The sequence below is a fragment of the Motacilla alba genome, chromosome 13 (genome assembly GCF_015832195.1).
Source record: "Motacilla alba alba isolate MOTALB_02 chromosome 13, Motacilla_alba_V1.0_pri, whole genome shotgun sequence".
Lineage (NCBI taxonomy): Eukaryota > Metazoa > Chordata > Aves > Passeriformes > Motacillidae > Motacilla > Motacilla alba.
The window spans coordinates 6,651,342-6,663,627 of record NC_052028.1 but is presented as its reverse complement, the minus strand read 5'-3'; the positions used below and the strand labels follow the sequence as shown (position 1 = coordinate 6,663,627).

General features: G+C 35.4%; 1 protein-coding gene across 3 annotated transcripts in view; it reads left to right on the top strand.

The window, feature by feature from the left end:
* GABRA1 (gamma-aminobutyric acid type A receptor subunit alpha1) overlaps positions 1-11,429 on the top strand; it is a 41,342-nt gene extending 29,913 nt beyond the window's left edge. For all 3 annotated transcript variants that reach the window (XM_038149805.1, XM_038149806.1, XM_038149807.1), the window contains exons 8-10: positions 2,328-2,480; positions 5,021-5,223; positions 8,607-11,429. In XM_038149805.1, coding sequence (XP_038005733.1) covers positions 2,328-2,480; positions 5,021-5,223; positions 8,607-8,915 — 665 coding nt within the window. In that variant the 3' untranslated portion in view covers positions 8,916-11,429. The remainder of the gene's footprint in view (positions 1-2,327; positions 2,481-5,020; positions 5,224-8,606) is intronic.
* Positions 11,430-12,286: the final 857 nt, after the last annotated feature.

The following is a 12,286-nucleotide window of genomic DNA, read 5'->3' as shown; positions in this document are numbered from 1 at the left end:
ACTTTTAAATACTTCATATATATATACTGCATATAAACTAATTTAAACATTGGAATAAATAAAATAAAAACCAGATTTATCCGCACAACACAGTTACTTGTAGAAGACTTTGGGGATTACAGTTTAGGTAAGAAGAAATACCTTTCTTTCTAACTTCCTTGGATAAGAAAAGAGATAAGAGAATATGAGATGTATAAACTAAAACTTGTGAAAGCCTAGCAATCAGACACTGTGAATATAGGCAATATTTTGCTCAAGAGCTATTTGAAATTTTAGATTGTGGGGAATTTTATGACTGTATTGCAATGCTTTCAAAATAGAATCCCAGAAGAATTGGAAAGTTATGAGAGTGATCAGCAGCTGTCACAAATGTGGTGACGCTATTCAATTAAAGGAAGCCAGAAAATATGGAAATCCAAAGGTGCAGTGAACAGCTGGAGTGCCTTCATGTCCTGCAGCCAGCTCAATCAATCTTATCAAACATCTACTTAATGAGTGACTGCCCAGTAAGTGCAGTCCATTGGTACTGTGGAAACTTCAGAACATGGTTTTGCCTTGTAACTGCAGTGCAGAGCATTGCAGCAGGCCTCTGCTTTGCCCAGTTCACTCCCCCAGCATTGCCTTTATCTGACTCCCAGCTCAGACCTGCTGCAGTGCTTAACAGATGAGAGTAATCCCTGTCTTTTTAATTGCCTTTATGCTTTGGATCTTGTTCTCATTTTCCAGAGGTTAAAAATACTTTGATAATTTAGGCAGCTAAATAAAGCATCAGAGTACAGCGGTGTGTTCACTCTGTATTCTTAGCTTGCCATCTACAATCAGTGAATTAATTCTGACACACCGTTGTGCGCATTCTGTATCTGATTGCATTAAAATAGTGTCCCACGTCATATTTTAAGTAGATAAAATTAAATTGTTGGCTCTCCTATCCAAGACCGACACCTTTTGTAAGATCATAATCTCTGGCACAGAGGCGAGGGAGTTTGTTTCATTGAAAGTTAAAGAAAAGTGAGCAAAATTTAAGTAACAATTCCCACTATTCCCAGCCATTCCTATTTTTGAAATAAAAAAAAATTCCTTGTATATCCTTTGCTTTACAATTCAGTTTAAAATTTATTCTCTTTTCCCCCTTTGCTGCTGTCTTTTATATTGAAAGAGTATTGTCATATCTTATAAATATGCTTTCCTTGGGGTTAGAAATTGAGCAAGATTGCTCAAATGAATGTTCTTCTGGACTCTGCCTTACAGAAATGGGCATTTGACATGCTCTGTGCATAAGCAGTCAATGTCTAGACATAGTTTTTCAATCAAGTTTAAGGTTTTCCTGTACGAGAGCAGTTTTCTCCTTCCATCTGCCTACATTTTAAAATAGAACTACAGTAATTTCACATATCATCTCTAATCTAGACAGAAGTTTCCACTCAGGTACGTGTCTGCTTGTTTCATTCCTAAGACATTCATTGTATAATAAGAAGAATCAGTCTACTAAAAAAATATATATATAAAAAATAAAAACAACAGGTTTTTTCAGTCTTTGGAGAATACATTCTTTGCCAAAATCCATTTTAAATTATATAAATAATGATCTGAAAATGAGCAATATTTGCTCTGCTGGCAAGAAAGGTTTATGGAATGATGTAAGTATATTAGAATATTAGATATATTTATATTTCTCATTGAAAGTATAAATAAAATTTATTTATACATAAAAAACCCAATGAATTTTCATTGCATTTGGAGTACCCAGCTCATACAACTTTGTAGCTCCAAAAGCTTTAGTGCTAATGAAAATAATGTGTGCTATTCTTGTAGTAATCATTTTTTTCAGGAGAGAATAATAATTTGCTAAGGTCCTAAATTAGCAGAACAGAGACGCTCCAGAGTACACAAAGCACCCACAGTGGTAATGCAGACAGCATCACACCAGCAATTGCATCTTAAGCTTGGCCCAAGAGAAACATTTTTGGAGGCTGTCTTGATTTAGTCTTTATGTTTACATGGTTGTGCTGTGGTGGCTTTCCATCTTCTGATGGAATAAGACCTTCTACAAGAGCTTCAAACAGCCATCAGTTAATGTGGACTTTCATTCACTACTCAGCAGAGAAAATATGTAAATTTAATTAGCATTTCCCAGAAATATCTAGTTTTGTATTACTAAGGAAAAATTTTAAAACCCACCAGGTTTGTTAAGTGTTTTCTTCAGAGCTGACCCATTTTGATTTGAGGACTTCTATTTTATAATAGGGGTGCATGTAATGAAAAATAATTCCTATAAAGACCTCTTTTATATTTATAAAAGCTTTAATGTCCTTTTTTCTTGGTTTTAGGGGAATATGTTGTTATGACTACACATTTTCATTTGAAGAGGAAGATTGGTTACTTTGTCATCCAGACTTATCTGCCATGCATCATGACAGTGATACTGTCACAGGTGTCCTTCTGGCTTAACAGAGAATCTGTTCCAGCAAGAACTGTATTTGGTAAGCAAGACCTGTAAACCTCCTGGCAACCATGGGGCAATTGGGTTTCAGAAATGTTATTGTAAATGTAGTTATGTGTAACATGGTATTGGAGAGCAGTGTGAGCCTGGACATGTTGCAGCACACAAGAGCTAACAAATTTCATTGTGAAGATATAGGTCCAAAGCTTTTAAACTGATTTGGAGCTGACTGTAAAAAGAGACCTGAGAATACCTCAAGCCATCCATTACCATTTGAATATTCCAAAACAATCAGATTATGAATAAAACATCTCTGACAATGGCAATAACGTTAATCATGGGATTATCAAAAAGGCTTTAATCAATGGGTATCTCTCATTTGACATCTTTAGGCCCTCAGAAAATTCTTATTTTAATCTTTTTCCTTAATCCCTTTTATAGGCAACTGATAGATCAGCAACAATTTGTTGTGCTCACAAGCAGTGAATACATGCACTCAAAGGATGCAGTGAGCAGGCAATCTAAAAGATTCTTAAGGTTATACAGCTGGTCCCTAGAGTTTAACCACTGCTTGCAAATGCTTGTCTTAAAACTCCTATATTCTTTCATATTCTTTTGTGATATTAACCCAAGTCAAGAACATATTAAAAAAAAAAAAAGGCAATGAATTTTCATTTAGGAAAGCTAGAACCTGAGATTTCTGCTGTGTGACCTAGTCCTTGGTGATATCCAGATGGGACTGCTGAACACCTTTGGCAGGAGGTGGAAGCATCCCCAGCCAAGCTGGCTTTGACACTCGTTTTGCTGCCTCAGGGCACTGCAAGGACAGGATGCTTTGGGCCCTCTGGCTTTGCCAAAGAGAATTAACCCATTTTTTCTGAACATGGCAGTGTCACTGTTGAGAAATGCAGCCTCTGAAGCTTGGGTTGAACAAGAGCTATTTTTATGGATCTTTTCTTGCACCATTCACAGCTGTGCTTTAGTTTCTCAATTTCTCTGGAAATCAATCATAACTTGCATAGCCTTAGACCTCATGAACCAAGCAGCGGCTTTCTGTTGATAGACAGATGTGCATTTACAGAACAGTGGTTTAGACTACAGTGTAATTAAATGTGACTTATATAATATTTTTTAGATTAACAAGTAAAATTAATTCTGAATTTTTAACATAGTTTTGCTGAGAACTATTCTGCTAATGAGTTTTATAGTAAAATCCATTAAAATTGCAACTATTTAACCTCTTTTTTGTACATACCATTTAAAAAGAAATGTCTGATCATCAGTTTTGAAATGCTGTACTTCAAAGTCATTACATGGAGAACAGAATTTCCTAGTCTCAATGGATAATATATAATACTGCACAATTTTCAAACTGCTATTTTCACGGGCTTGAGAACCCACAAATTTCTCAGTTTTCATTTTAGAGGACAGTTATTTAGTAAATACTCTTGGGTTTGCTCTATCATTATGTATCAAGATAGATTTTTCATTTCAAAATGGCAGTGAAACAAAGTTTCAGAACATCCTGCATGAATGCATATACACACAGAAGCACAACATTGATCTTTTAGCCCACTCAGTACCACAGATAATAAAAGTTATAAATCCTTCTTCTGCTATATGTAAGAGAAACATAAGGTCACTAGCAATAAGGCAAAGAACACATTTGGTTGCATCTCAAGAAAGAGAAATTGCTTCCTCATTAGGCACTAATAATTCAAGCTCTTCACACTACCACGTAAATATGTTGTTCATTAATTGACCTATTTTAGAACACTGTTCATTTCCACTAACACTCAGTGCAGCAAAGATGAACTTGCCAGACACATAGGAGACATGACAGTGCAGTTGTCAAGGTAACTTGTGGACATGTGATTTGATGTAAATGCCTTGCATGCGCTCAGAGATTCATTTTTGCAAGCAGCTGCAAGCAGAGTGAGTTCAGTACAGTCCTGCTTGCTCTCTGGGGCCAGGTGAGAGGAAAGCTTCAGCAGAGAGAAGCTCTGATATCAGAAATGCAAATTATACTGTCACTCTTACATAAAATCTTTGCTATGTTCAGGGTGTCAGTGAATAAAGGGACAGAAATCTGTAAAACCATCGATTAAAAAAAAAATGAAATAACACAAATCTTGGTGACCTTGAATATATCTTTGAAGTATAATATCCCAAATAAGTTGAAACAAGTTTTTTTTAGTTTTCTAAGTATCTCAGTACTGCTACAAGAGAGAACTAAAGACGTTAAATTGTTACATCTGTAGTATAATTTGCAGCAAATGAATAAAGAACTGCAACAAAATCCTTCAAATACCAGGAAGAGTAAAGTAGTTCACAAATTACATTCCCATTCCACCTTTAAAATAATATTCTATTATAACAACATCAAAGAATAAAACCATTAAAAATGTTTTGAAAATCCTGCAACCTCCACAGAACTCAAAACCTGATATCCTCATTTAGAAACTGAGCTCAGGTGAGGAAGTTTGTAAGAACCGGGGGTGTAGAAAAGGCTTTACCACCGACAGCAGCTGGGAAATGAAGCACAAAAAGTAGCCTGAAGACACCAACTCTGCTTTTCAGGAGTGACAACCGTGCTGACCATGACTACCCTGAGCATCAGCGCGAGGAACTCGCTGCCCAAGGTGGCCTACGCCACGGCCATGGACTGGTTCATCGCCGTGTGCTACGCCTTCGTCTTCTCGGCGCTCATCGAGTTCGCCACCGTCAACTACTTCACCAAGAGAGGCTACGCCTGGGACGGCAAGAGCGTCGTTCCAGAAAAGGTACACCTCCCCATAGCCACCCCAAAAACCACACTCTGCCACACCTGGTCACTCTATGAGCACATTAAAACACTCATTTTAGCACATTAAAAACTCCTATTGTGTACAACAGTTATTACTCTAAAAGAGTTTACTGCTGTGTCCACACACAGCATTTCTGTGCCATGATTACTTAGACATTTAATATCTAAATACTACTTCTGACATACTGGGTGATACTTAATGCTATTAATAACGAAATATTCTACTGAGATTTTGACTTTGGGAATTGAGCAGAAAAAAGGATCAATGTGTATTATTTTAAGGGAAGGCAATTATTTTTTTTCTGTTTGAACAAGAGAAAGTGTGGAGGCCTCAGTGTAAATGTAAGAAAAAAAATTTTGTGGCTGCAGTTTTTGACAGTTCCCAAGGTATAGTGCTCCCCAGCATGAAATTCAGAAGGGCTGCTGTATCATCATAACCAAGTAAATCATCACAGGAGTTATTTTTTCCTTTCTTAGCTATAGGAAAAATGTGTTTATTTAGAAGGAGGAATTGAGAGCTGTGCTGGGAGTGTGCAATCCACATCTGTCCCTCTATAAATGCACCAGAGGATACTTCCTCTGATTCCTTTGGTCTAGGATCAGACCTGGTCTGTAAACCACAGGGGCATTAAGAAATTTTTGAGGACATTTAGGGGATGAAAGAGAAGTTTGCTGTTTCCTATGAATTACCATGTCAGCTGTGAGCAAGCTCATTCAGTTGGGTTAACTTCCCCAGCTGGTAATGATGAGCACTCACAGACTAGAGATTAAACAGAACAGATATTTGGAGGAGCAGGTGTAACTCACTATAAGCAAAGATATGTTTTTAATTCAGGATTATATGGATATATATTATTTATGTATATTAGCTTTGTAAGCCAGTGAAAAAAGCTCCAAATTAAATAAGGGCATTTATACAATATCAATTGCTACAAAAGTATCGGAGAACAAATGAGTGAAGTGTCAAAACAAACTTACAGTAATGAGCTGCACAACTGCAGCTGAATGTTGAGTTTTCAGTTATTGATGATAATTTCACTGAAAATAATTTTTTTTATTCTTTGTGTTTTCATGACATTTGTTATAAAAGGAACTGCACTGATAGAACTGCATCCTTAAATATTAAATATTGCCTTGCTAATTTATCCTCCCTTGTAATGTAGTTACTATAATGAGCTGTTTCATTTGTTACCAAGAAAATTACATTCTAAAAAAAAAAAAACCCCTACACAATCCACAGAATAAACATAGTTTAAAACATTGGAAGATTTATGGCTTTGTGCTCCTTAGCAGGTAAGGGGCTTTGTATGTCATTTGTTGGTACCTATGAGTTTTCTGCAGTGAGGAAAAGCAAGCAAGGCAAGCTCATGATGATCAGAGCATCACAGCTTAATCAAATTTAGAGCTCTAATTAGCTGTCATATTGCTCATTCATGAAGTTGAATTTGACATGAAATATTAAGACCCAGGCTGGTATCAGGGTTTTCCGTGGATCAGATTTCTAGTGACATTTAAATCTATTGAAAGGGTTTCCTCTGAGACTTCAGTGAAGCTGCTCTTTGTCTGCTGGATTTATTGCTGCTCACCAGAGTATCTGAATGAGCAGCAAAGAGGACTGCCTTTACTTAGCAGCCTCCCTACCTGGGGAGGGGAAAAAAAATGGACTGTAAAAAACAAACAAAAAAACCCCCACCAAAACCCAAAACAAACAAAAACCCCCAAAAAACCAAACCAAAACAACAAAAAAAGAACAAAACAACAAAACCAAACAAAAGAAAACCTGACATGCCTTTTTGTTGGAATATTTTTAACCTGTTTGTTCTGAAGACTTGAAGCTTTTCCTTGAACTCGAGCGAAGAATTTTATTGCCATGATTTAAAGAATATCTACAGAGTCATTAGGTGAACCCCTTTCCTTACTAAGTAGCATAATTTTAACATTTGAACCTACATTTCCTTCCAGCATGGGTCTCCAAAGCGGTTCCTCCACAAGCCTCTCCCCACTTGCCCTCAGGCTTTTTGCAGCTTCATTTCCTGTTCCCATGAGTGCAGCAGGAGTCTGTCCACTCCCTGAAACGTTCATCTCTTGAACAAGATTTTTTTTATCAAAACTCCATTATTAGGGGGTCAAAGTAGTCATTAACCTATAGTTGATCTGTCATTAAGAGTACTGTGACCACACAAAGGTATTGCCTCCCTGGGACAGCCCTCTTGAAAACAGAGAATTGTGTTTGCTGTCTTGTGAAATGACATAACAAATCAAATTCCACTGGTATTTTCTCTTCAACCGTATCTTCCCCCCATCCCAAGAGGATAAAATGGATAACATTTGCCTTTTCTTTTTGTGGCAAATACTGCCTGAAAATTTTGCTAAGCTGTTGGAATTGGTTTTTGCTATATGTCTTGTTGTCCGGTTTTTTTTTCTCATAATTGGAGGAATCCTTACACCTTCCTAATGACCCTCTACATCTCCCTTTTGTGTTTATCCTTGGGCAGTGGCTGAAGAATGGGTTTGCTTTGCCAGAAACTGGACAGTTGGATTCTAGTTGGTATGCCCAGATGTCAAAATTTAATTTTTTTCCTACAACTAGATCCCAAAAATAGAATACTAGAAACCTAGGGATAAAATAAGTTTAAATCAGCTCAATAAGTCTTCCTCTGCTGAAAGATATTCAATATATTCTTGCTTTAGCAATATAAGTAGGTGGATGAAAAAGTCATACAGACATTAAAGTCTTTGCATATGGAATGCCATTTCAGCCATTATGATCCAATTTTAAGATTCAAACAAGAACATTAAGTTCCTAATCCATAATTCATGTGCCTCTAGTGTAAATCATTAGTGAGCAGAATACTGACAGCTTTGCATCTTATTGAGTAAGCCACTCCTTTAGTGCATGGTTACATGATAATTTAGTGTGTATTTTTGTGTATAAATTATGCAAAAATTCTTCATATCACAATATTTGCCTTAATGTTGGAAGGCTGCATTAAGAATTTGGCATCTTGTAAGTTTTTATCCTGATCGTGGGAAACAGTTGCTTGTGGCAGTATTGAACTATGAGTGGTGTGTCTCTGCTGATTATCATTAAAGGTGATTCTGCCAGTGAGCCTAGCTATCAGGTCTCATTTTTATCTATCACCTAATTTGGTTCACCTAATACAAGTAATACAAATGGATGATCTTTTATTTATTGTCACCTAAATATTTTGCATGAGTTATATACCCAGAACTAACTTCTCTCTTACATTCGTACACTTTGTGGTCTGAGTTGGATTAATTGCAAAATGTTACAGTGCTTTTTCTTAATTTCATCTGTTGAGAAGGTATTGAGAATGAAACTTTTTCTTCTTTCTTCAGCCAAAGAAAGTGAAGGATCCTCTCATCAAGAAAAACAACACATACACACCTGCAGCTACGAGCTACACCCCTAATATTGCAAGGGACCCTGGGCTGGCAACCATTGCTAAAAGTGCAACAATTGAGCCCAAAGAGGTGAAGCCAGAAACAAAACCTGCAGAGCCCAAGAAAACTTTCAACAGTGTCAGTAAAATTGATCGGCTATCAAGAATAGCCTTCCCTCTGCTTTTTGGAATCTTTAATTTAGTCTACTGGGCCACCTATTTAAACAGGGAGCCCCAGCTAAAGGTTCAAACTCCACATCAATAACCTCATTTATTCCTATAGTTCTGTTTTGTCTTCTGGTCTGGGAATTGCTTCCCTTTTTCACATACAGCAATTCCCATTTGCTTCATTGCCTCTGTCTTAAAGAAAATAAAGGTTTCCTTAGTTAGCAAAAGGTAAAATATATCTGTATATTAAGAAAAAACCTGTGTGTGAGGGAGAGAACATTATAAACTATATACTTTGGAAAAGTGATTTTTGGAAATGGAAAAGAGTTGTAGAGTAATGGGAGGGTGGGAAAAAAAAAAGAAACCATTTGTAGCAAGCTTAGTACTGAATATCCCCAAAAGATAGTGTATATGTACATGAAAAAGATATTTTTATTCAGAAGATTGTAGGGATGGGGGAAATATTCTTTATGACATTCCTGATGCACATCTTAGACTGTATCATCTATTCAGCCACTGTTTATAATCTTTTCAAGGATGTAAAGCTTTCCATTTGCTTAATCCCATAAGATATGTTATTTTCCTAATCCCTTTTCTCTTCTATGTTCCAAACTACCTGACTTATAATATTAAATAGTCTTTAATGGAAAAGGAAATCTACTCACTCTAGGTACAGTTTGTCACTGTATAGCACATAAGATCTAATGGTAACAAACGCTTTAAAAAATCTGCTCTCTTACTGCAAGCTTGTTCCAAGCATTAAGTTGTCACTAGACTAGATTTAAATCCAGTTGCACAACCAAGTGCAGATCCCAAATTTCTACTATCACCTGTATAATCCAAACAATTCCTGGATGCTTTAAAGGTAGCTTTTACTCATCAATAAGTTTTAGAGAGTTAAAAAAAAAAAACAAACAACAAAATTTTTGCAAGCTCTAGATATGTTGAATGTATTCTTTTATAAAATGATACATTAAAAGAAGCTTTAGACTGAGATTTATGAATAGCAGAAAGATAAAATATAGTATTTAAATAATATCTGTAAATATGCAGCATGAGATTGTACATTTTTTTACTTTTTTAAAGTTGTGTTCTTAAAACATTGTGTAGGATTCACCTCTTAGCTCTTAATATGTTGTTAAATGCTCAATAAAACATATTTAGAGCCTGAATTAAAGAAAAAAAATAAATCAGAGGTACTGGAAAGCTTACAAAAATAAATAAGCAGAAAGTGCTTGGAATTTATTCCATTTGTAAAGTGGTTAAGTGTACAGCAGCTTGCAATTTGACAATGTCATCCAATGTATACTATTAGATTAATGACTGGTCTGCTCAGGTCATGCATACACACTAAAGTATGGGATTATATTTGGTAGGTAAAAATGGTGAAATATTTGTTAAGACAGAAGTTCATCTGTATATTACTGCTATATTTGCTGAAACATAACTGTTACAATAAGCGATGTAATATATGTAGCATTAAATACAAAGAAGTCATACATAAAAGAATGTACAGGAAAATAGATTTTATTGAGTAAACTTACTACATTTCATTTTTACTGTAGCAATATATTTGTAGGAAAAATATGTAAGGGCTTTAAATACAAGATGTCCATTTTGCAGGTATTGTGCTCCCTTAAAAAAATTCTAGTCAGTATCATTACTGCTAGCTCTTGGAAATAAACTTTCAGATAAAGTTTTTTCAAAGAGACTGGAAGAATGGTGGATATTTGCAAGAATCAATTAAAAAGTGTAATTTATGCTATTGAATGGATTTTGAAACAGTGCTACATGAGCCTCTAGAGAAACAGCTACTGAGAGTCAAGTTTAACAGGCAGTGATTTCTAAACTCTTAATAAATCAAAAAGTTGACATTCTCTATCTACAAAAGGAAATATTTAATGTTTTATTTAGAGATTTTTTTTAATAATTCTTCATTGTCTAACATTTAGTCCTGTCTGAACTTGATAAGTTATCTGATTGGATCTTATTTAAAAGGGGGATGTTTCATCTCTGGTATCATGTGTAGATATATGTATAGAAAAAAATAAACTATGGCTCTTTAACTTCTGTGTACTTGTTTATCTTGTTATTTTTGGCGTTAAACTGGTGTGTTCATTTAGGGCATTTTATCTTTCTAGCAATTCATAGCTACCTTTTGGTCTGCATTTTGCACATTAGATGTGAATATTACTTACCTAGTCTGCTTTTTGCTATGCAATGATTGCATTATATCACCTCTTAGTTAGTCTATGCCAATAGTATTATACTGTATAAACTTGACTGCACAGTTTATCAAAGACAAGGTATTCTCTATGTAGCTTTTTTACAATGCTTTGCTAAACCATGTAATAATAGTAAGTCTTCCTTGAAAATAATGATACACTCTTATAGAGGACAGTTTCTGTTTACTCCTGAGATAATTTTAAAAAGATGACATTGAATGTTTATTGCACCTCAGTGCAGTGATGTGGCAATAAAACCTAAATCTAATAGAGGTTGTTTATGGCAGAAGCATGTATTGCTTTACAGAGTTTAGCAAAAGCTCTTTATTTTATGTCAGACTGTAATTCTATTATAATAATAAAGCTAAAAATGTTCAATAATGCAAGTGAATGTTTTACTTTGGTTTTCTTTAGTTACTGCCTTTTATGACACATTGCTTGATTAGCTGCTATTCATTCAAAGCCTTCATTTCCTTGGATTTGGTAATGAATGCAGTTTTAATAGATGTGATTTTCTGTCCAGAGTTTTCCAGGGACAAATATAACAGGAATGTTTCCCAAATCTGATTTGACATTCAGAAAGGATAGCTCACTCTGTACCATGTATATCCAGTAAGGCAATTAATTGCATCAGATGAACAATTGTTAAGGTTTTGTACCACAACATTGACTCATACAAGGTAGGAACAAAATAAAATGCATTTTCTCCCAGATAAAATGGCAGATAAACCAAATATTGTGAGTAAAAGTATGACTATTTAAGCTAGATATTTAACTGGTTAAATAAACACACAGATCTAAGATTGTTAGAAAAGAACCTCAGGCTGAATTTTAATATTTCACTTATTAAAATAGCTGTAGGGATAGCTTTCAAACAAGCTTATGTATACCTTGGAAATTTTAGTTTTCAACTCCTCTTTCTTTCCCAAATACGAAAAAGGAGAGAGGAAAAGTCATTCCAGTGCATTCAGCCCCCAAAACTTTCTTGGAAATGATCCTGGAAAGCAAGGCTTGTGGTCTTCATGTACAGACATACAGCTTTAGAGGATCCCAAAGGCTGATATAAGGGTATATTTGTACATAACATTATTCATAGTGTTCTCAAGGATGAGTCCTAGAGAAGGCTTCTTCAAAATGGAAGGGAAGACTGGAAGGACTCAGTTTCTATTAATTTATTATGCTTTCCTCTATTTTGAATGAGGATAATGCAGTCTGAATCCCTGCTCCTTGCCTCCTACATCTG